General features: G+C 39.6%; 2 protein-coding genes across 2 annotated transcripts; both read right to left on the bottom strand.

The window, feature by feature from the left end:
• Positions 1–1,788: 1,788 nt before the first annotated feature.
• Positions 1,789–9,069, bottom strand: nsmce2 (NSE2 (MMS21) homolog, SMC5-SMC6 complex SUMO ligase). Its single transcript, XM_074652491.1, has 7 exons — positions 9,036–9,069; positions 8,697–8,892; positions 4,237–4,349; positions 3,787–3,940; positions 3,201–3,292; positions 2,879–2,985; positions 1,789–2,458 (listed from the first exon to the last, which is right to left on the bottom strand). The coding sequence occupies exons 2-7, from the start codon at positions 8,809–8,811 to the stop codon at positions 2,347–2,349; spliced, it is 693 nt and encodes a 230-aa protein (XP_074508592.1). The 5' UTR covers positions 8,812–8,892; positions 9,036–9,069; the 3' UTR covers positions 1,789–2,346.
• Positions 9,070–9,380: 311 nt separating this feature from the next.
• Positions 9,381–24,118, bottom strand: washc5 (WASH complex subunit 5). The gene is made up of 29 exons (XM_074652490.1): positions 23,992–24,118; positions 22,172–22,470; positions 21,709–21,854; positions 21,410–21,494; positions 21,193–21,293; positions 20,384–20,576; positions 20,139–20,291; positions 19,862–19,975; positions 19,268–19,439; positions 18,965–19,092; positions 17,751–17,880; positions 17,298–17,410; positions 16,219–16,385; positions 15,746–15,821; positions 15,470–15,580; positions 14,843–14,983; positions 14,502–14,582; positions 14,234–14,335; positions 13,783–13,962; positions 13,494–13,618; positions 13,214–13,376; positions 12,963–13,065; positions 12,796–12,875; positions 12,467–12,570; positions 11,957–12,086; positions 11,665–11,761; positions 10,320–10,473; positions 10,132–10,219; positions 9,381–9,880 (listed from the first exon to the last, which is right to left on the bottom strand). Exons 2-29 carry the CDS (start codon positions 22,355–22,357, stop codon positions 9,824–9,826), a joined length of 3,480 nt encoding a protein of 1,159 aa, XP_074508591.1. The 5' UTR covers positions 22,358–22,470; positions 23,992–24,118; the 3' UTR covers positions 9,381–9,823.
• Between the last annotated feature and the right edge of the window lie 1,936 nt (positions 24,119–26,054).

Here is a 26,054-nt window from a genome sequence, read left to right as displayed (position 1 = left end):
AACAGTAACGTTAAGTATCTCTGAGAGGCACTCTGCCGAAATTAAACTTCACAGTATAGTCCTCTTTTTACAGCAGACATTCTGACTTGTCAAAGCAGGAGAAGCACAGGTGTTACTAATTAACATTAACAATTCCTCTGTTCTACTCAAATGTCCCATTTAGTCATGACAGTGTGACAGCGAGCCACCATGCACAATAACAGGACCCTGAAACCAACGCAGCCATTTTTATTATTTACACCTGTGATTTTAATGCTGACGTGTCAAAATGTTAGTGAAAGGACTTATTCCAAGTGTCATGAGTAGGAACACAGGAATCCTAACCCAGGTTAATCATGCAAGAAGTAGAGTTACATCAAGTACTGTAGTACTTTCTTTAAAGATCTGGTATCACCAGCAGTCTTAAACAACTTCACTTTGGTCTAAAGGAAACTGTTTCATTCACTTGACGGCGTGTCAACGGCACAATAAACCAGACTCCTTTCTTTTTATTTAGGTGTCAAACTGTTTGGATTGGAGCGCCAAAAGGAAGTGGGAGAGAAGCATGACACCTGAGTCAAACCAGAACTCTGATCTGAGCCCTGCTGTCCTCCTCCATCTCCATCTCCATCTCCATCCAGCTCTGAGCCAGGACTCCTCGACACCACCGAGTGAGACTAGAACGCTCACTTCCTGCCAAAAGGTAAAATCCTCCTTGGACAAGCCAGATATTGAGGCTTACAGTGTCTCAGGCAGCCATTACACCTTCTCCTCGGAGCTTTTGAACAGATGAATGTGAATTCCAGATCAAACCAAACCAGAAGAAAGCAAACATCTGCGGGGAATTGATTGGTGTTTTTTCCTCTCAGCGTTGCATGTCTGTACAATACTGTGATTGAATTTCTGAGGATCTTTACAGCTCTGCTTCCCTCCAAAGAAACAGCCTACCGGCTCTCTGCCTGCGATACGGTGAATGCAACGCTGATGTTTGCGTGCACTTTCCACAAATTGAACCGTTGTTGTTAAATTACCTGTGACTTCACATGTTGTGCAGTAAACACGATTAGCTTCTCAGAATGCTAATTCAGAGTAAGTAGAGTGGAGACATGAATGAGTCAACGTTCTCCGTCATTTGTTGCCAGTTAATATCTTCATAGGCTAAATGCTCTTAGTGCTGCGTGACGCACTCTTTGGAGGGGAAGAGCAATTAGAGATTTTTTGAAAATGCCTGATGCAAGGTTATTAAAAGATTAGCTTCACCTAGTTTCATCTCAACACAGCCTTTGTTTGTTTCTCTCTGGAACAAAGACCCTTCACGAGGAGCGAGAGCCGGCAGGAAGGAGGCGTTTCATCACACAAAGTGCAAAGTGCATTCCTGCAGATGTTTAAGAATGAGTTGTTTACAGCTCATTCACAGAGCTGCGTCTCCAGCATCCTACTGCAGTTATCCACAACTAGAAGAACATCTTATTTTAAAAAAGGAGGATCACAAGTCACATTAATATTGCAAGATTTACAATATTAATCAACCCTGGTTCACAGATTAAAGTTCATACGCGTATGTGCTCACTAACCTGAGGAAAGACTCAAATGAGCACTTCCTTGATTTATAGTTGCCAGTAGTAGTCACAACTCTAATAATCCTCCTGCATACCTGGAGCGGAGAATTTATAATCCAGATGAAAAAATAATTCTGTGTCCTCATGCAGACACTGCTCTCTTGTGGTTCTGTCACCTTACTGCATCATGTAAAGATAAGAGAAAAACTATCTACCCACACTCCCAGATACAAATACAAGATCAGTAGAATTCATTTATGAAAAAAGGTCTGCAGCTTTTATTCACATTCAACAAGTCAGTGAACAAAAAATGCTCCAGCTGACATACAAACAGGCATCACTTAATAAACTCTAAATCAACCGGACAGCAGATTATTCATCAGGTACAAATCTCTGAATAGAAAATTGGAAATTTTCCATGAACAGCAGCAAACTGGTTACAACTGAGTACCGAGAACTGTCTCAGAATACTGCCAACAACATGCTCCTTTCTTAAACGGCCAGTGTGTAAGATTTAGGGGGATTTATAGGCAGAAATGGAATATAATATTCATAACTATGTGTATAATCACCTGAAACTAAGAATGGTTGTGTTTTTGTTAGCTTAGAATGAGTCCTTCATATCTACATAGGGAGCGGGTCCTCTTCACAGAGTCCTCCATGTTTCTACAGTAGCCCAGAACGGACAAACCAAACAATGACTCTAGAGAGAGACCACTAAATCCTACACACTGCGCCTTTAAAATACAAATAGTTACCATTTAATGATGAATGATTCTGCCTATCAAAATGTAAAAAGATAAAAGTACTACGTCCGGCTGCTGTTTCTCTTTTCGCTCTGGATCTTCCTCCTCAGGATCTGGTCAGGAATCAGGTCGGACTGTTTCACATCTGTGTTCCCACAGCCCACCACAGGACAGCTGGAGGGCAGAGAAAGGTTGTTTAAAGGGGGTCTAAACACATAAATAGAATATGCTAATTCACACAAATGTGAGCAAGCGTGAGTTAAATAAATCTCTGCAGTAATAATAACAGTTACCTCATAAACTGCATTTCATCAGTCACACAATCACAATAAGGCCGTTTTGAGCATTGCTGCTATAATTGTGCATAAACGGCGTGACCACAGTCAGGACTCAAGACCACAGGCAGGTGTCTTTGATAACAACATACACCACAACTGGGATTTCATCAGTGTTCCTTTAGGAGCCACCACATTGAATTTCATCCCAACATCAAAGCAGTGTAATAAAGTAAATGTGAGCTGCTGGTCCCGAGTTGTTTACTGCTGCAAAACCTGACTCTACTTCCTAGCAGTCCTCCGAGTGAGAGCGTCTTACCGGCATTTCTTCTTCTGGTTGTGTCTTGTTTTGATCAGGCCCAGTATGGCTGCTTCATCATAGTGGTGGTTGCACTTCTTATTCTTCATCGGGTTCACCATCTCCACCTTGAATACAAGTTCACAGTGGTGTTATCAAATGAAACACAACGTAGCTGCTAAAACATCAAATCAATGTGGCGTTCTATGGTTTGCTGATACTGAAACGATGTTATTGTCAGACATTAGGTAGAGTTGTAATAAGGTGGAAATGTTTTGAAATAGGAAAAAGCATTCAACAGGAAGTTAGTAAAACAACAGATGAGCAGGCTGCAGCAGTGTACCTGTGTGAGCGGGCAGGTGAACTTGACTTGGCTCTGTGTAACAGCGATGTCTTCATCGAGCTCCTCCGTGGTCTCTGCTGACTCTTGGTTGGCTGAAAACACAACAGACAGACAGACGGTGTGATGAACTGGATCGATGACAAGCTGGCAGGAGATATACAACAGGCAAGGACATGGACTTGGCTGCAACTATATTCATAGAATACAGCAACATGTCCCACTTATGTGGTAATAAATTCAGAGATAATTCTGCATGTTATTAAATGCTTTTTTTCTTTACGACAAAAAATAAGCCACTGTCCACATGAAGGATTTGGTGTTCACCACATTTTACCACCATTCACAAGCTCTTACTTTGTTATAAGACACACAGCCACATACATGTACAGTAGCACATACAGCCTAAAGACGTTACACCAACAGATGCACGGTTACCTACATGCACACACAAAGATCTCACCTGCTCACACGGGTACACAGACATCGAACACACCCACATCAAAGTCTACTATAAGTCCTGAATACATTGCATTGAGCGGAGCAGTGCATGAATTCAGATCATTTCTTCCGTCTGCGTAGGCCTTACCTGGGTTGAGAGAGTTCTTGATGCTGTCCTTGAAGGCCACTACTTTCTGGTGATTCTGCAGCTCGGCGTCAGAGAGCCGGGATATAGCCTCGGTGAAGCGCTCCTTCACTTTGGCAGACAGACTGAACATGGCCTCGGGCGGCTGGGCGGCAGCCTACAGAAATGGAAGTAGATTTGGTTATTTCTTGACCTTTAAAGTCAACTCCAGTGTTTTCCCTGACATTTAAAACTAACACCTTGACATTAAGACTTGCCACTCCAAAAAGATCTGGGTGTACACGGTGGAGCAGGAGCCACCATGAGTGCTGCGTGACCTTCCAAAGATCCATATGCCATCATCTTCTACATCTAAGCCCTTATCACAGTTATGCATCTTGACCTGTTCATTTAGTACAAGAGGAAAAGGATGTTTTCCATTTCAGAGATGAGACGATGTCAGGTTGCTCTCACCTCTGTTGTGACTTGTTGCACAATGTCAACAAAGTAGTTGATCTCTCGGTCCAGCTTGGCACACTCCAGAATCATGGCCTCCATCTCTCTGATGCCGGGGTTCACCTCTTCATCTGGAACACAACGGCACACGGATGTAAGTATCAATACCACAACATAAACATACTCCAATACATAAAAGTCTAGCATTCAGAAATTTAAAAACTTTATTAACAAACAGATGTATCAAAAGTACAAGCAGCCATTATGCAGAATGACCTCTATAAGTATTATTATTATAAAGATAGATAGATAGATAGATATAGACAAATACTGTTAAACTATCAAAACGTTCAATATACAGAGAAATACACACACAGCCCGTATTCAGAAATTGTGCGTTTGAAACAAGCCGTCAGGATTTCTGTCCATTTGTGATGTCACAAATATACAATATTTAGACCCTTACACGGTTTTAAACGTAAACATTCTAAATGTGTCCCAGTTTATTTCCTGTTGCAGTGTATGTGAATAACATCAGCTGACAGGAAGTAAACATGGACCCAAGCTGTTGCCTAGCAACGCAATTCTGTTGCAATTCTATTGAAATGCACCAAAACGGAGCGTTTCAGACGGAGGGTGAATACAGGTATATTCAGACAGACAGGATGAGGAAAATAAAGGTGTTTTTTTAACATTACAGCATGTAAACATGTTCTAGTAGAAACACAGAATACAAGCATGAACCTGAAAATGAGCTGATATGGGACCTTTAAGTAAAAGTAACTTAACTCAAACTGTAGCTAACGTTACTCAACTGACGTTACTGTACTTCAGTAAATATTATCTGACTATTTGTAACTGTAATCTGAGTAACAGTAATCAGAGTATATATAACAGTAATCAGAGTATATATAACAGTAATCAGAGTATATATATAACAGTAATCAGAGTATATATAACAGTAATCAGAGTATATATAACAGTAATCAGAGTATATATAACAGTAATCTGAGTATATATAGTAGTAATCAGAGTATATATAGTAGTAATCAGAGTATATATAGTAGTAATCAGAGTATATATAACAGTAATCAGAGTATATATAGTAGTAATCAGAGTATATATAACAGTAAGCAGAGTATATATAGTAGTAATCAGAGTATATATAGTAGTAATCAGAGTATATATAACAGTAATCAGAGTATATATAGTAGTAATCAGAGTATATATAGTAGTAATCAGAGTATATATAGTAGTAATCAGAGTATATATAACAGTAATCAGAGTATATATAGTAGTAATCAGAGTATATATAGTAGTAATCAGAGTATATATAGTAGTAATCAGAGTATATATAGTAGTAATCAGAGTATATATATAGTAGTAATCAGAGTATATATAACAGTAATCAGAGTATATATAGTAGTAATCAGAGTATATATAGTAGTAATCAGAGTATATATAGTAGTAATCAGAGTATATATATAGTAGTAATCAGAGTATATATAACAGTAATCAGAGTATATATAACAGTAATCAGAGTATATATAGTAGTAATCAGAGTATATATAGTAGTAATCAGAGTATATATAGTAGTAATCAGAGTATATATAGTAGTAATCAGAGTATATATATAGTAGTAATCAGAGTATATATAACAGTAATCAGAGTATATATAGTAGTAATCAGAGTATATATAGTAGTAATCAGAGTATATATAGTAGTAATCAGAGTATATATAACAGTAATCAGAGTATATATAGTAGTAATCAGAGTATATATAACAGTAATCAGAGTATATATAACAGTAATCAGAGTATATATAGTAGTAATCAGAGTATATATAGTAGTAATCAGAGTATATATAACAGTAATCAGAGTATATATAGTAGTAATCAGAGTATATATAACAGTAATCAGAGTATATATAGTAGTAATCAGAGTATATATAACAGTAATCAGAGTATATATAGTAGTAATCAGAGTATATATAGTAGTAATCAGAGTATATATAGTAGTAATCAGAGTATATATAGTAGTAATCAGAGTATATATAACAGTAATCAGAGTATATATAACAGTAATCAGAGTATATATAACAGTAATTAGAGTATATATAGTAGTAATCAGAGTATATATATAGTAGTAATCAGAGTATATATAACAGTAATCAGAGTATATATAGTAGTAATCAGAGTATATATAGTAGTAATCAGAGTATATATAACAGTAATCAGAGTATATATAGTAGTAATCAGAGTATATATAACAGTAATCAGAGTATATATAGTAGTAATCAGAGTATATATAGTAGTAATCAGAGTATATATAACAGTAATCAGAGTATATATAACAGTAATCAGAGTATATATAGTAGTAATCAGAGTATATATAACAGTAATCAGAGTATATATAACAGTAATCAGAGTATATATAGTAGTAATCAGAGTATATATAACAGTAATCAGAGTATATATAGTAGTAATCAGAGTATATATAGTAGTAATCAGAGTATATATAGTAGTAATCAGAGTATATATAACAGTAATCAGAGTATATATAACAGTAATCAGAGTATATATAGTAGTAATCAGAGTATATATAACAGTAATCAGAGTATATATAGTAGTAATCAGAGTATATATAGTAGTAATCAGAGTATATATAGTAGTAATCAGAGTATATATAACAGTAATCAGAGTATATATAACAGTAATCAGAGTATATATAGTAGTAATCAGAGTATATATAGTAGTAATCAGAGTATATATAGTAGTAATCAGAGTATATATAGTAGTAATAATCAGAGTATATATAGTAGTAATCAGAGTATATATAGTAGTAATCAGAGTATATATAGTAGTAATCAGAGTATATATAACAGTAATCAGAGTATATATAACAGTAATCAGAGTATATATAGTAGTAATCAGAGTATATATAACAGTAATCAGAGTATATATAGTAGTAATCAGAGTATATATAGTAGTAATCAGAGTATATATATAGTAGTAATCAGAGTATATATAGTAGTAATCAGAGTATATATAGTAGTAATCAGAGTATATATATAGTAGTAATCAGAGTATATATAACAGTAATCAGAGTATATATAGTAGTAATCAGAGTATATATAGTAGTAATCAGAGTATATATAGTAGTAATCAGAGTATATATATAGTAGTAATCAGAGTATATATAACAGTAATCAGAGTATATATAACAGTAATCAGAGTATATATAGTAGTAATCAGAGTATATATAGTAGTAATCAGAGTATATATAGTAGTAATCAGAGTATATATATAGTAGTAATCAGAGTATATATAACAGTAATCAGAGTATATATAGTAGTAATCAGAGTATATATAGTAGTAATCAGAGTATATATAGTAGTAATCAGAGTATATATAACAGTAATCAGAGTATATATAGTAGTAATCAGAGTATATATAACAGTAATCAGAGTATATATAACAGTAATCAGAGTATATATAGTAGTAATCAGAGTATATATAGTAGTAATCAGAGTATATATAACAGTAATCAGAGTATATATAGTAGTAATCAGAGTATATATAACAGTAATCAGAGTATATATAGTAGTAATCAGAGTATATATAACAGTAATCAGAGTATATATAGTAGTAATCAGAGTATATATAGTAGTAATCAGAGTATATATAGTAGTAATCAGAGTATATATAACAGTAATCAGAGTATATATAACAGTAATCAGAGTATATATAACAGTAATTAGAGTATATATAGTAGTAATCAGAGTATATATATAGTAGTAATCAGAGTATATATAACAGTAATCAGAGTATATATAGTAGTAATCAGAGTATATATAGTAGTAATCAGAGTATATATAACAGTAATCAGAGTATATATAACAGTAATCAGAGTATATATAGTAGTAATCAGAGTATATATAACAGTAATCAGAGTATATATAGTAGTAATCAGAGTATATATAGTAGTAATCAGAGTATATATAACAGTAATCAGAGTATATATAACAGTAATCAGAGTATATATAGTAGTAATCAGAGTATATATAACAGTAATCAGAGTATATATAACAGTAATCAGAGTATATATAGTAGTAATCAGAGTATATATAACAGTAATCAGAGTATATATAGTAGTAATCAGAGTATATATAGTAGTAATCAGAGTATATATAACAGTAATCAGAGTATATATAGTAGTAATCAGAGTATATATAGTAGTAATCAGAGTATATATAGTAGTAATCAGAGTATATATAGTAGTAATCAGAGTATATATAGTAGTAATCAGAGTATATATAACAGTAATCAGAGTATATATAACAGTAATCAGAGTATATATAGTAGTAATCAGAGTATATATAACAGTAATCAGAGTATATATAACAGTAATCAGAGTATATATAGTAGTAATCAGAGTATATATAGTAGTAATCAGAGTATATATAGTAGTAGTGTTACCCTGGTCTTCAGCCAGGTCCATGGCTACATCAGTCACTATGTCCATCCCGGTTCCGATGTCTGTCTGAAAGGACTTCAGGCTGGACAGAGTCCCGTGGACAGAACTCAGAGACATCACGACCACAGACACTACAGACAACAGACACTACAGACACACCTCAGTTTCTCCTCTGAGACCACAGACACTACAGACACACTACAGACTACAGACCACAGACACTACAGACCACAGACACTACAGACACACTACAGACTACAGACACTACAGACTACAGACACTACAGACTACAGACCACAGACACTACAGACACAGACACTACAGACTACAGACACAGACACAGAGCTAAGCTAAGCTAACGGATCTGTTCTCTATCTGACCTACAGACACACTACAGACTACAGACTACAGACACTACAGACACAGAGCTAAGCTAAGCTAACGGACCTGTAGAATCTGGTAGAGGTATCAGAGTGTTTATCTGTCAGGTTGTTGTTCTACTGATGCTGTTAAGAAGAAAACAAACAAAGATGAAATGCATCACAAGAAAACACGAGCTAACGGCTAACGGCTAACGGCTAGCAGCTAACAGCTAACGGCTAACGGCTAAGGTCCCACTTCCTGGTTCGTGTTTTTCAAAATAAAAGCCTTGACCAAAAGATCCACCTGAAGAGAAACAACATAAATATGAACAATCATATTTATTACTGAATTTCATTAGGAAATGGCACAAAGTGATAATACATACAGTTGGCAGTATTTAAATGTCTATCTCTGTACATTCTATTATGATTATGATTATTAGTGCATTAAGACATTAATGGTCAATGAAATGTGAAAGTAAACAATTCAACAGCTGTTTTCATGGTAGACGATGAAGCACACATTACACATGATGATTAATGAAGACTGAACTCCATTCAGCTGCTTCAGTTTCAGGGTGTTGGTGATGTGCACGCTGTCTCTCTGTCTTAACTCACTAGAACACCTGAACACAACGAGGCCAGCGTTAATGTGATTAGTAACACACCTGTGCAAATCCTAATATGATGAGTCAAAATGTCTGCAGTGAACAAAAGTTTATGGCAACAAAAGCATAATTGTCTGATGAAATGCTTCATCCAGATCTTCACAGTATCGTTCTGAACTCATCAAAAATGAAACTGGGCACGTGGGCTTCGGCCACCTGAAGAACACAGAGAAAACAAAGATACACGTTAATATACCACAGAACAGAATACAAATTAAAACATCATTCAGGGCATGGTGCTGAATGATTAACCATTTCTTACAGCTGAAAGGTATTACATCTTAATGTATAACAATACAGTTGCTAAACATATAGAGGATAGAATCCTCAAAAAGTCCATTTAAATTGTACTTTAACACATTTTTACAACATTACTAGCAGCATTACTGAGGTCAACGTTGTCCTACCTTGCGTGACAGTTTTGTGTACTTCACGTAGTCTTCCAGGAACATCAGAGCTCCCACCACATCCGAGGGCATGTCAGGGATCTTCTGACTGTGGAGGGGTCAAATGGAAACTCAAACGTGAGTTCATAAAAGTCATAACATTTCATATATTCAGATTTATTCCAAAGTAGTGGAGTCTGTTTTGTTACCTGGTGCACTGCTCCATGATAGAGCGGATGAACTGACCAATGAGAGCCAAGAACTGTTGCGTGTATCTGGAGTGGAACTGCTTGAGCAGGGTGAGCACGCCGAGCACCAGCGGAGGCCAGTCCACCGGATCCGTGGCTTTCCTGCACGTCATTCCTGAGGAAACACAAGACGTCAAGAATCTGGTGAGCTCACAATCCTCAAATCTTCCTGGTCCAAGTAGTGGCTTCTTACATTTCCTAGAACAGGAGTCAGCAACCTTTACTATCAAAAGAGCCATTTAGGCAAAGAATAAATTAAAAAAAAATCTGTCTGGAGCCGCAAAACATGTGATCATTGTGATGAAGGTAACACAGTTTATAGTCTAAGTATAGAGTATGTAAGTCTAATGCAGTGAGGGCCAAAGAGATAATGTACTACGGAGTATTAGGACCACATTGAGGGAAACAACATCTGAGATTTACAGAATAAAGTCAGAATATTACGAGAATAAAGTCATAACTTTACAATGACTACTTTATAATATTATAACTTTATTCTCGTAATATTATGACTTTATTCTCTAAATCTCCGATTTATTTTTTTCCCTCAATGTGGCCCTAATACTCCGTCGTACCGTCGTACCATAGACCAACAACAATGATCAATAAAAATAAAAATGTAAACAAAAAAAAAATCATTTCCATTTTTATAAATCCACAGGGAGCCACTGGAGAGGAGCTGAAGAGACGCATGTGGCTCCGGAGCCGCAGGTTGCAGACCTCTAGTCTAGAACAATGCAAACTATGTGTGCTAATAGAGTAAGTAGCTTACTCCATTAATAACTACATTCAAACTGTAGGAGATAGAGCAGCCATAATGGGAGTTAAACCATGTGGGCACACTGGTTTGACCTGTTGCACTAACACAACTTAATAACTCATCAACCACAGCACGATATAAGCTGTTAGTTTGAAGAAACACCATCTGCATAAAGATGGTGCGGCTTGGACACATCATCAGTGATGAACCCAGGGTCATCGGGTGTTTCAGGTCTTTGATCATCAGACACCCTCACCTGGGTGACCCAACCGGGGATGATCGGTCCCCGGCTTGTGTCCAAGCAGCACGCTACGCCATGGATCCCCCCTCTTCATCCACAACCACCTTGAAGCTTTTTCTGCAGCTTCAGTGATGTTCCTGGTGGCTTTAATCTCTTGCAACCCTCTGATGCCGAGGAGCCTGAGTTCCCCGGGGTAGAGAGACTGCCCTGGAAATCCCCCTGCAGCCCAGCTCGATAGGCTCTCAGCGGGCTTTCCACCCACTCCCCCTGCAGGCCTCTAGCAGTAAACTGAAAAACAGACTTGCCTTGGTTTTTGTTGTACTGAAGTTTAGGCAGCTGAGCGATGATAAATAGGAAGTTGATGATGGGGAAGTAAGGCAGACGCTTTGTGGTGATGTAGATCTGTGAGAAACATGAAACGGAAGGAACATGGTCAGAGCGTTCTGCAACGCAAAACCACAGAAAACAGAAAACAGACCGAGCGTGCAGACGGTAAAGTGAAACTGGCTTCAGTTTGTGGCGGTTTCTGAAAATCAGTTATTAGTCGTCAAACATGAATAACATTGCGTGGGAAGCAACACCCTATAATCTCCAGACCTTGTTGAGTGGGTTGTGAATGCCAGCAGCCTCCAGGTGGGCAGTGATGTCATACAGGAGAGTGTTGTCCTCTTTGGGGTAGGGCAGCGACGGATCCTGGTAGTGAGCTTCAATGTCTGCCAGCAGAGACCTGGCAAAGGGCACAGTAACAGTTCACGTACGGTCCATGAATAAAGGAGTGTGAAGGAAAGAAAACATCACATATATTCTTCTTAAATCAAACAGCAAGAGCATTAACTTAAGGTCATTAATATACTACTAGTACTTGGCAAGAGATTGTAATAATTAAACATTTGTATTGTGTTTCATGAGTCTGAAGGTCATAAATATAAGCAACATTTGGAGCAACATAAAACACCTATAGTATGATTATCTGTCCGTGATACTGAAGTGAAACAAAGCAATACTTTCCCCTCAAAACTGATGATAATAATTATAATGAGACACGATTACAGAGATATCAGAGAGGTGGTGCTGAGTGCTCTGAGGTGGTGATGAGACTCGACTGACTTGTTGAGGTTTTCCAGAGCAGCAGCCAGATGTTTGGAGTCAAACTTGCAGGAGTAGTTCAGCTCATTAGCAATCTGCTGTCGGAGGATCTGCATCTGACCAACCTACAACAAACACATCTATTAATCAAACGTTATTTTTACAGCTTCATCCTGTCTCTATTGGTACTGGCAGATGGCAGATGGAGTGGCATGAAAATACAGGATGGAGGGGTTCATTAAATACTGTAAACACACTATGAGGTTATGTTTCATCTTCAAAGAAAGAACATCCCAATAACATCTAAGTTCCAGTTATTCACACCATTAGAGAACATCATGGAGCAGTACCTTCATGATGGCCTCCAGGTATGCACCCCAGATCTTCTGGGTTTTGGCCACAGCACTAGCGTACACTTTGCTGGCATTACCTGTTGCACAAAAAAACTCAAATTGACTCTTCTCAAGGAGTAAAACAGATCCTGTCAGTTTGTAGGATTCCCTAAATGAATACCTACCCACAATCCCCTGGATTGGGTTGACAGCACCCAGCATGGCTTTGAAAACATCCACCACAGCTTTGTCCTTCAGGATGTTCCTCTGGATCAACATCAGGAAGTTCTGATGGGAGAAACAGGTGCATACTATGTGCATTGAAGATACCATAAAAGCCCTTACAGACCTGGATTCATTCATTTTTTGCCACCAAGAAGAGCCTTTTGGTAGCGCTGTCACACAGCCCGAGACCTTTATTATGTACGCTAATTACCTGAAGCTCCTTGACAATCATGAAGCAGAGCAGGCGGTCCAGTCCGTTGAGGCCAAATGTGCCCAGCGTGTTCTGGATCTCAGAGAACAGCCTGTTGTTGGTGACCTCCTGGTGGCTCCTCAGGTCGTACCAGGTGTTCATCTGGTCGAAGTAGCACGTTACCCTGTAGAAAGGACCGATGTGTGTCAGGGAGCTGATGGACACTTAAAGATTCAGCATCTACAGATACAGATACATGTGTGACCAAAGCAGCTTCACTGTTATATTGGAGGAGACATACTTGGGATCAGTGATCCGGAGGATCTCTCTGCAGAGACGGCCGATGAAAGTGGCCGACTCGTCCACAGAGGGAAACTTTGGGATGGGGATGTGAGTGGACTGATGCACACTCTGCCAGTCCTGGATCTGATTGAAAGTAAGGAAAGAACCGATCAATCAGCTCCCGTTACTGACAAATAGACAAACAACCAGAGCATTTCTTATTGATTACAGAGGGGGGAACTGATGTCGGTGCACTATAGTCGGGGATGTGATCAGAAGCCGTGTAAAGCTACTGTGTTGAGTCTGACCTTGGTCCGGAGGAAGCTGTTGCATTCCTGTTCCACGTTGTAGTTGATGATACGGGACACCTCCTCCTGCCAGATCTTCAGGCCGTAAATGCTGACGTAGTCCTGGATGTACTCAAACGACCTGTAGAAGCCGTCCATGGTGGCCCCCATGTCCTTCAGCTTGGGCATCAGCTCACTAGGCTGAGAGGGTGGAGGATTCTTTGTTATTCTTGATTCTCACAGTTCAAGAGGACACGGACATTAGTTCATAGTTATTTTAATACATTATAATGAGTCAGTTAAAAGATGTTCTAAGTTGTATTCTGAACGAAACCTGTAAATGTAAATTGTTCATTGTTTTTGTCCTGGAGGAACTAGAACTCCAGTTCTATGTCACAAACATGATAATGCACTGTAAAATATGAACATAAAGATATTCAGCGATCAACACAGAGCTGATCTGAAGTCTGACCTTAGCCCTGGGGTTGAAGATCAATCCTTTGTGCAGAGCATAAGCGACCCTCTTCACCAGCTCCTTCCTGATGCCGTCCTCCAGAAGCTGCTTCGGATCCACCTGAAGCATCACAGTGTTAATAAAGTAAAACCCAATACTCCTCTAACTGCACTGTGGCTTATGTAGACACCGTATCCCTGCCTGCACGTTGGAACAAAGGCAAAAGTGTTTTAATATTCTAGCATCATGCTAAAAGTCCAAATAACTTTATCACATCATCATCTACCTTGATGATCCCAACCAGAGTGGTCTTCATCATCAGGATCCCCTCAGTGAAAATGGAGATGTCATGGGTGAGTTTAGCCACCTGTGATCACATGAAGCAGAAGGATGTTAAGGCACACAGATGACAGAATGAATCTACTTAACCTTCAATTAAATCACCCCAATGTCAAAGTATTATGATAAGCTGAGAATATTCTACATCAATTTGCATAAATAGAAGTGGGCCATGTTGAGGCCTCTCTTTCTATCCAATATCTGAGGATTTGTTTTCATTCCTTCAATGACATTGTGACCAACACTCCAGGAGCTTCATGCACATTGTGAAGTGAACAGTTGTTTTACTTCGTAGCGAGCCCCGAGCTGGGAGTAGTCCTTCAGCTTGTCCTTGTCGAGCCGCGTGGGCACCTCCATGATGTCGTGGATCTGAAGCTTGATGATCTTGGCCAGAGAGGTGAACATGCTCTCTGGGATGATCTGCAGCACCTGGAAACAAGAAGAGAAAAGACCCACACTGAGTACCGACATGAAGCTAATACTTTATACCTTTGAGGGGGCTTTTAGTCTTTAGTCTTTTTTGTTAAGACAGAAGAGTCTATTAGTCTTCAAAAGCAGATGGTGCACAATGCTGCAGATGAAAAATCATGTGTACAGCTAGAAGGAGCAAATCCTCCTGGCAACATGGCATGTGGCTGATGAAGCCAGAAGGTAGCATCTTAAGATAAGTAGCTAAATGTGCCAAACAGATGGTTGTAGGAACATTAGTCATGGCTGCAGGTGTTACCGCGCTACTGAACTATGATTTACAGCATGCAGAGCTCGTTTGTTAAAGTTGTGAAACCATTTTGAATCCATGTTCATTTGTGAGTGTCACAGGAAATGTCAAAGACTGACGTCCTCTCAGCTGGAAAACTTTCTCTGCAGGAGCTGCCTTTGTCAGATCATAGCAAGGTGACAGCTAAGATACGGCACCTTTCTGACGTAAGCCACCAGCTCTCCAGAGTAGAACTGTGAAACGCTCAGCAGGTCGGCGCTGTTGGCCTGGTTGATCCGAAGCAACGGAAGATCCAATGCAGACGCCAGCTGCTCACACACACGCACACACACACACACGCACACACACACACACACAAAATAAATCTTTAAACATCGCAGGAAGCAAATCTCCAAATCAAGGAGAAGTTATGGGAATAATGTTTTTATTGTTATTCTTTTGTCTCGGTGTGAGCGTACGCTCATCGTCCTCACCTTCAGAAACGTAGCTCTCAGTTTGGTGACCATGCACGGGTTGACTCTGATGCTCTCCTGCATAATTAATGTGAAGCTGCAGAATAAAAATATAAGGTGAATTCTGCTGTTCAGACAAAAACTAGACACAACCGAGTTAAATAAAAGTCAAAACAACTGCAGCACTGTGGTCTGTTTGATGGTTTATATAAAAAGGTAAGCAGACTGTCTCGCTGTCTTTGGCTGACAACGTGAAAGTTACTATCTATTATCTCCATGAAGAGCTTCTAACAGAAAATAATGTGAAAGTACAAAATAAGCCAGATAATGAGTTTCTAATACGATATATATTATATATACATATATATAATATATATCTGTTAACTGAAGCCACGGCATTATAAAAGATTCATTTTTGGTTTATTCATGTTCGCTTCACCGTATCCTTCTTTAACAGTACTTCTGCGTTGCTTTAATGTTTCTCAGGTAAGTACCTGTCAATGATCTGCCATGCGTAGGACAGGTCTCCAACTATCTGCATAGTGATGAGGACTTCTTCTTTGATATTGATGGTGCGGATCATTTGGTGCAGGAACTTCCTGGTGTCGGCCAGGAACTGACAGACCTGCAGGTTCGACTCCAGCTGGTGGAACTCCTGGACCTGAAGACCAAACAAACAAACAGCAGAATCACACATCTGGATCCGAGGCTCGGAGGCCCCCGTCTGCTAGTTTGATTTTCTCTGTGTTTATTTAAAAACATAATTCATTCAAATTGTGGCTCATCAGGATCATTTGGTGCTGCTCAGAAGACGGACCAGCTGACTGTGTAAACACTTATCAATGGAGGTATAAATAAACATGTTATATTTGTTCCATTTCTCATTTAACAATAGACTGCGGCAGCACAGACAGGAGAAACGAGGGCATTACAATCCACTGAGCCAACAGGACACTTCTATTATGTATTCTGATGGGTCTCTATTTATATGCATTTCATAAGCAGTTCATTTTGTGCATTTGTTCTGCTGCCGTTTGCATATATTGTTATTGGATTCTCTTATTAGCAGGGCTGTCCTAGACTAGGACTGGGCAATATATATATATATCTAGCTGTCCACATTACTGATAAATATTTATCAAAGATCTCATGTGGAAATACTTTGTAAAAGCAACGGTCAACCCGACAATACCGTCCGTCGCAATATCCAGGTTAGTGGGCACAAATATCGTGATATTTGATTTTCTCCATATCGCCCAGCCCTGTCCTCGACCAAAGAAACTTCTTAGTTGACTAACACTTGATACGATGTTGTCGAGTAATGGATTACTTGATTAAATAAGTCTCAGTCGACTACGACCGAAAGGACAGATTAGTTGACTAATGGACTAAGATGGGGAAGTCATACTTCTTAGCTATATACATAAAGCTAAGGCATTCAAACTAACTCTGCAAAATAGTGCAAAATTATTCAAATAATGTTATCAAATTCAAGTTATGAGGTTAAAAAACTGCAACGAAATGTAATGTTACAGTTTAATGTGAAAATGGAAAGCGTCTTCATCTCGCTCACCTCAACGAGAGCCTGTATGAGCTGGACGGTCTTCCTCCCAGCAGCTGTGGAGTCCTCGTAGTTCAGAGACTCGATCTGCTTTGAGATTTCTCTGAACCAGGCCTGCAAGTTCTCTGTGAGGAGGAACACAGGTGGAGAAAGAACGTTATCAAAGTGTCTTTCACAAGTGGTGGTTAAGAGGAATGTGTCTCTACCAGAGCTGGAGTCGCAGTAACAGAAGTATGACTGATGTAAATGTAATCCTCCTCTCTCTGCATGTGTGTCCTCGATGTATGTTTTCCTGCCTCAACATTTTTCTCTGAACAGTTTAAACTCATTTAAGTATTTGTGTTCCAACACTGAAATGATCCACGACATTCAGAGCATGAACCGCTGCACGGCTGAGGTTCCTTTAGTCAGTAGCACTTCTTCACTGTGTGTGTAACCCTTTCACCTTCTCCATCCTAAACTCACCGTTTTTCTCCACCCTGGTGAGAGGTTTGACGCCAGAGAAGACTTCGGCCAACTCGGTCATCCTCTCCGATCCCTCCTTCTTAAAGCTCTCCCATTTGATCTGCTTCTCCGACAGCATCTGCTTGAACATCTGGAAGAGGGACAAGCACAGACGCCGAGTGGATGTGGAGGGATTAGTCAGATGAGATGTGTAATGAGAACATTAAATTTGTGTCCTCTCCTAACGATAGACGAGCTAGCCATATGCCGTCTGCGCTAATAGACAACAGAGCGGACGCACCTAACGAGGAACACAGTTGGCGGGATTACTGGAATTATTCTGGCATTAATTTCACACTTTCACTTTCAGTATGTTTGACAGTAGCTTGAAGGCACATTGAGGAGGATTTGTCGGTCACGGTTTGTAAACACATCATTCAAAGTTGGCTGCTCCTCCCCGGCTCATCGGGGGTTACGGCTCCTCCCCGGCTCATCGGGGGTTACGGCGCTCGCCAGGGCTGCAACTAACGCTTAGTTTCACTGTAGATTGATCTGTAGAATACTAGTATGTCAATTAATCGATTAGTTGTCGATCAGTGTTTCCCAAAGCCCGAGATGACGTCCTCAAATGTCTTGTTTTGTCCACAACTCAAAGATATTCAGTTTACTGTCACAGAGGAGGAAAGAAACCAGAAAATATTCACATTTAAGAAGCTGGAATTTAGACTCGCCAACTATTATCAAAATAGTTGGCGATTAATTTAACAGTTGACAATTAATTGATTATTCAATTCATCGTTGCAGCTCTAGAGCTCGCCAGCGGATGAAAGCGAACCTCAGATTCACTCTCGTTTTGGAATGAGCTTTGTCCGCTTGGCGTTTCGCCTCGCTATATTTGTTTGGTGTCAGCGCTGTGTCCGATCTGGCACCTGGTCACTACGTTTTTATAGAGGTTGATGCCCAGAAACGTCCCGAATGCAGCACGATAAAAAGAAAAGAGAGAAAACAGGCCACTTCTAGTGGGTCATAAATGATGACTGAGGGATTATTTTTGTGTCAGTTTATACATTTGTTTTTAGTAAAATCGTTCTCACTGTGCCTTTAACAACCCCGAGTCCATCCTCCTTTGTTTAACATCTTCCATATTAATGACAATTTGCTCTTAACTCAGTGTTGTTTTTCCATGTTGTCCCTGCCATCTTTCACACTGCCCAGCATTGAAGAGAGACTCTCACCTCTTTGAGTGTGAACTCAAACTGAGCCGTGTCCAGCAGCAGCTGGAACAGGATCTTGGGGTTGTACTTGGAGTCGTTGAGAACTTGATCTTTGATCTGACGCAGTCGCTTGTTGTTTGGATCATAGGCTGGAAGGAAATAACTCATTTCAGTAAACTGTAAATTAAAAGACCTATTTTTATTTTTAACATCATTTGTACAAAGGTAAAGTCTGGAGCAATGTGCTCTATGAACTTTACACAAGAGACATTTTATATTCTTCTCCCTAGCTACACTGTGGTCCTGAAGGACAAATATCCTCACCTGACTCTGCGGAGTGCAGCATCAGCCAGCGGATAGCCACGTTGCAGTCTCTCAGACAGTTGAGCAGTTTGGGAATGTTGTCCAGAATGATCTCCTCCCGGAGGAAACCTTCTTTCAGCAGCTGCTGCACCTGAGGCCTCAGGCTCTCCATGCTCGCTGCATATCGAGTGGCCTAAACACACACAGGGGAGATATGGTTCAAAGTATCTCTCATCTTGGACGATCAATAAATCATTCATTCACTCCCACAAGTGGCCTTTAGGATGCATGGCGATGTCTGCAGATGACACACTGAACACGGATTATTCGGTTGCCTCCTCCTGTTATGAGAGCAGAGTTCTCTGAGCTCATATTCATTCACCATCTTTTAACAAACTTTTCAAGACAAGTTTAAAAATGCCTTTCTAAAGTCACTGATTTGATTAAAATCCCTCGTGCTTCAATTTATATTCAGCACAGTCACATTGGATGACTTTCTAATTCTGTAGACGCAGTTATCAGCACCTGCATACAATCAGCTGCAACACTGAAGGACTGTAAATTAGCAAAGCTGAAGACTGGGTGACATTGAGGCTAATCCAATTTTTTAAATACCTGCTCTTTGATGTTAGCAGAGTCAAGGGTGTAGTTGAGAGCAATCTTGGCGGCTTTGTACGGTTCCCAGGCCTCCACCAGGTTCACTGTGATCCCCATGTAGATACTGATGACCTGCAGACACACAACACAAACACGTCAGTACAACATGCACAAAAAAACAACGAGACAAAGCAAGACAGAAAGCTTCATCAGGTTCTCTAATCTACTGGCATGACATTACTGGTGCAGATGGAGCCTACAGGTGAATCATCCTACCACACAACAATTGTCTCACCCAGTTGTCGGGGAAGTACTTGTCCACTATCTCCCTCATCTTGGCCTGCTGGGTGTGCAGTATGGAGGGGCTGAAGTAGAGGCAGACATACAGCATGGCCGCCTGGTTGGCCAGCGCTGTGCTACGATGCTCCGGCAGCGGGTACGCAGACACCTGATGGACAGGAAGGGAAATGGGATTTGACACAATCTATCCCCACTCAAGTTGTAACTGTGTTGAATGATGATCGACCAGATGTTTCTCACTTGGTTGTAAATGTCGTCGGAGCGCAGCCTCCCGATGACCATGCTGATGAACGTGGTGCTGATGGGAACCCTGTGGAAGTAGCTCTCTGGGTAGTTGGCTGGCCGTTTGGCTCCGGGCTGGCTGGAGTAGCCGGTGCTGCGCAGGAGCTTGCAGATGTCATCCAGGTTGGAGTCGGCCGATGAACGAGCAGCACTGAAGAAAACGATAAAACAACAAGAGACAAATTAAAGACTGAGGCAAGTGAGGACAAAAGGTGCATGTTATTTCCTATTATCGCTGGTAGAGCATCATTTCATTATGGAATAATTGTGCCACAATGGACTAAAATGTTAAATTCAACAAGCGTCTGTGTGTATCTTCTGCACACCTGGCATTGAGGTTAATGTAATAGACTATGAGATTTGACGAATGTCATTCAAATGTGAACATGTTGGCTTTATATTTATATAGAAACTAACAGTTTGATGTTAAATAACGTCTGAAAAAACACTGCGAAAGGAGTGAAGACAAAATAAGTGCATCCACATTTTTATCCCATTTCATGCATATTGACAGAAAGAGGTGATATTTCAACTGAGAGGCAGAAAGAGATCAGGTACACCAACTACAACGTTCACTCTGTCAATATTTTAAGCAAATGCACGTATGAGTCACGTTAAATGACTCAAGTTTGCTGTGAGCGAGCTCACCGGCTAACAGGTGAATTGAGCACATTGAGCGTGTGAGTCAGCGAGACAACGATGTGAATATGTGTGTGTGTGTGTGTGTGTGTGTGTGTGTGTGTGTGTGTGAGTCACAACAAGCGCACCTGTATCTATAGTAGGACACAAGCATCCTCTCTCTGACCTCCCCTTCAATCTTTTGGTCAATAACCAGCAACATAACTCCATAAAGGTAGAGAGCTTCACACTGAAAACAAAACACACACAATCAACTGAATTCATCACAAACAGAATATTTAGAAGATGTCATGTTCGCTTGTTCCTGTAATGTTACAAAATGAATTTGCATTTGGTGAGACTCACTAGAAGCTGTTTCCCATCCTCATTTAGAAGCACCGTCTCCAGAGTCTGCTGGATATAAACACCCTCATGTAGGTCATCCAGATATCTGAAGAGGGGAGAATATAATGTAATAACATCTTTAATATAGTCTTCATCATGTTTTGTGATTTAAAAAGGGATGAACAACGGGGAGGGAGGATGAATCAAGGTCAGGGACTGTGTTTTTGTTGTTTATTTCAATAAGAAATGAAGAACTTTTACTCTTAAATTGACTGAACTGAATGTGAACTGAAGCCCTGAATAGCCCGGCGCTGCCTTACCTGTTAAGATCCACTATATATTTGTGGACGCTCTCAAAAGCCAGATAGAACCTCGACAGAATCTCAATGTTGTTCTCTCTAAACTCTTCATCCAGGTCTTGAAGCTCAGGTTTGGCTTCCAGCTTCCCGTCGTAATACTCCGGACCCTGGAGAAGAGGCAACAAGTGCAATCGATACTCGTGTCTTTATGAGGCGACACGGTCGAACAGCTGTTCCAATAAGCAAGCAACTATTTTCATAAGTCATGCACAGAGCTAAATGTTTGTTTATGTCCTGAACTGTAGGAAAAAACTAAATAAATAGCATATTGACTAAATCACAATGAACATGTGACTAGTTTCCTCAAGTCTAAATGTGCATGCAATCAGGCTGTCACTTCAGCTCTAGTATGTTAAGCTTTGGCCCAAAGGGTGAGACTATAACTAACTTAGTCTTAGAGCGCCTGCCCTGATCAAATCCAAACCTTAAAGTAGCTGAAGTCACAAATGATGTCTCCATATTTCTGCTGGTCGCTCTTGTCCTTGAGCCGGAAAACTGCAGGGATGAAGTCGGAGAGGCGCAGGAGCTCTGCAATGATGGCATTCCCTCTAGAAACTATCCTGAGGACGGCCTGGCCACACAGGTTGTTCTCCGCCAGGAAGTCCACCATGGCGGCTGGAGGAAGAGGAGGAGGAGGAAGAGGAAGAGGAGGAGGAGGATGCACTAAACAGCCACACCTTGACTCTGTGTTTTTGCAGCAGACTGACAGCTCGAAGACTCCAGCTGGATAAAAAGAAAGGCAGGATGTTTGAAACCAACAGGTCGTTCAATTAAAGACCTTTTGATGCGGACTAGTTTCATCCGACCTGTTGAAGTGTCCTTGAGCAAGACAATGAATGCATCCAGACCGGTCCTGATCCAGGAGAGTAGAGCATTCTCCCAAAGGGGTTTAGGTAATAGCTTATTACATTAGTATTACCTTTACTTAGTAAATGTATAGTAGCCTACTATCAAGGTACTTTACAAGAGAATGGAGGTTTTCTCTCTGGAAATACAGGACTACAAACATTTAAATATTACTTTAATGCATTAACTAATTATGACTCATTACCTTCTACAACACCTCACCTCTAACAGACAACGCTCAGCTTTATAGTTTCTGTCTCAACCAGACTCTATTCTGTTTTAACTCCTGTGATAATCTTGCACATTTACTGACTCAATTATTTTTTATTTAAAAACAAAACGTTGTAACTTGCTTTGCTAATTTATATAGTAGGTTATTGTTCACTTTGGTAATGTATATAGTATGTTATTGTATATGTATATTAGTTGTAGGGTATGTTTATATTTATAGTGTATTGTAATATTCGACGTCCTGATGGCAACAGAGAAAACTCACTGAAAAGCACAGACCAGGAGATGCTAAAATACCTTCTGCCTTACTGTCCCTCATTAGACTCATTAGACTCATTAGATTCATTAGACTCATAGGACTCATAGGACTCATTAGACTCATTAGACTCATTAGAATCATTAGAATCATTAGACTCATTAGACTCATAGGACTCATAGGACTCATTAGACTCACTAGACTCATAGGACTCATTAGACTCATTAGACTCATAGGACTCATAGGACTCATAGGACTCATTAGACTCATTAGACTCATAGGACTCATAGGACTCATTAGACTCATTAGACTGATTGGACTGATCAGACTCATTAGACTGATCAGACTCATTAGACTCATTAGACTCATAGGACTCATTAGACTCATTAGACTCATAGGACTCATTAGACTCATTAGACTCATTAGATTCATTAGACTCATTAGACTCATTAGACTGATCCTTCTGTTGTTCTTATTCAGTCTGTTTATTTATTAGTTAGTCTCATTTACATCAGTAACGCTTTAGGTCCTGTTTTATAGATATTTAGCTCACATATGTTGTTGTTGTGTGTCACTGTGTTTTATCTGTGTTTGTATGTACCAGCTGCCCCTCTAGAGGGATTAATACAGTGATCAGAATCAGAATCAGAAAGGTGTTTATTGCCAGGTGTAAGGGGTATACACGAGGAATTTTCTTTGGCTTTTTGGTGCGAGACAAACAGTATAATAACAAAGAATAGAGAATAGTGATCAGTGATGATGAGGCTTCAGACGACACAACACATTAGAGATAATCTAACTTCTTTACGTCTTGGTGGTTTTATTTAAACAAGCTGGAGATGTTAAAGGTTCTACTAGACTGATTATAAACTAGACTGATTATAAACTAGACTGATTATAAACAGACTCACCTCTTCTCTTCTGTAGATCTTCTCTTCTCTGTTTACTTCCTCATGACCGTCACATGACCTGACAGATCACGTGACTCTCTGGGTGTGTTTGATTCTGTTCACTCAGCGCGCCGCCGGAGCAGAGCAGAGCGGGGCGGTAACTATGGTAACTATGGTAACTAAGTACACGCTCTGACTTCCTCCACCGGAAGTTAATGTGCTTTATTTTAGATATTTAAGAAATCTGTGTTTTTATATTTACTGTGTTTAATCGATCTTATCCCATTAATAATTAATAATCAAAGATATTTATATCAGCCTGGATCTAAAAACTCTAAACTCCACAAACCCTCACAATAAAGAACTATACCTCAAGTTTATTTTATTAAGTAAACTTCAAACTTAAGTATACTTTATGTAATAAGTATACTAATATCAATGTACTAGTAGTATACTTGTAAGTGTTCTACTTCAATACTTCTTTGCACTAAATTAACCCAGTTTTTTAGTTTATAAAAGTATACTTTTAAGTTCTATATAAATACTGTTAAACTATCAAAACACTCAATATACGGAGTAATACACACAGCCCGTATTCAGAAACTGTGCGTTTCGAACAAGCTGTTAGGATTTCTGTCCATTTGTGATGTCACAAATATACAATATATAGACCATCACACGGTTTTAAACATAAAACATTCTAAATGTATCCCAGTTTATTTCCTGTTGCAGTGGATGTAAATAACATCAGCTGACAGGAAGTAAACATGGACCCAAACTGTTGCCTAGCAACGCAACTCTGTTGCAATTCTGTTGAAATGCACTAAAACGGAGCGTTTCAGACAGAGGGTGAATACATGTATATTCAAACAGACAGTATGAGGAAAATAAAGGGTTTATTTAAACATTTAAGTATGTAAACATGTTCTAGCAGAAACACAAAATACAAGTATGAACCTGAAAATGAGCACGATATGGGACCTTTAAGTGTAAAAGAAGTATACTCATTGCATACTTGAATAAACTTTTATGTAAGGGAAGACACCACTGGTCGGCTGGATTTAGGTGGTTTTACCTTCACAGTGCATTCAGGTCCTGATCCTCAGTCAGGTTTAGCCTTCATGTTTCTGTAGATGGCGACAGAGATCCACGACTTCCTCGGTCTATCTGTCTATCTGCTGCTGCTGCTGCTGCTGCTGCTGCTCCACTCTGAGGGTCTGTGAGAGCAGATTTCTGGCTCTACGGGGATGCAGAGATTCTCAGAGATTCTCAGAGATTCTCAGGGATGGAGTAGTGAGAATAATCCTGAACTGAGATTAAACCACAGAGATAAATCCACAGCTAAGAAATGAAACATCCTGTAGCCGACAAAACACCCTCCTAAAACATAGTTACCTGTAGAGACTGAGATCTGAAGAGACTTTTCCTCTCACTTTAACAGCAAACTCCTCGTTAGTCATCATCATCTGTACGATGAAAGTCAGTCTGTTTGGAGACATAATGAACCATGCCTGTAAATCCTGGAGTCTGCCACCCACTGTGACTGACGGGGCTGAAAGAACTGACAACCTACATGTGGTCAGCGTGGATGAATAAGCATAATAAGCCCTCATGTTTCCTTCACATTCTGATTGAATTGGACTTTTATTGCCAATAAGTCTAACAGGCTGGCAGCCACTTCCTTTAAGCAGTGTGAGCCGGAGGTTAATAACAGTCATATGAGAGAGCTGTTTGTTTGACCTGTCACCTGCCTGTGTGTTTCATCTTTATATGATGTCTCAATGTGTCGTAAAGTAGATAGTCCGTCCTCATCAATCAGTCTATCTTCTGATTCAACACTGCTGCGTTATTTTAGGGCCTGTGCACCGACGACGTCCGGCCAGTGAAGGCCGTGTTGAAACTGTAAGGATTCTTCTTTTTCATGCAAATGAATCGCCTTTTTGACGACCTTAACATTCTCAAAAAGTTGTTAAACTTGGCACACTTATCAGGCGCGGTGAGAAATTTTATATTTTAAGGGTCTCTGGTTTTGGTGTTGCAAAATGACTCACTAGCGCCCCCTAGAAAATTGGGAAAATTGAGCC

Source organism: Sebastes fasciatus, chromosome 12 (genome assembly GCF_043250625.1).
Source record: "Sebastes fasciatus isolate fSebFas1 chromosome 12, fSebFas1.pri, whole genome shotgun sequence".
NCBI classification, from domain to species: Eukaryota; Metazoa; Chordata; class Actinopteri; order Perciformes; family Sebastidae; genus Sebastes; species Sebastes fasciatus.
Note: the sequence above shows the minus strand (reverse complement) of the source record. Positions and strands in the feature narration are given on the sequence as shown.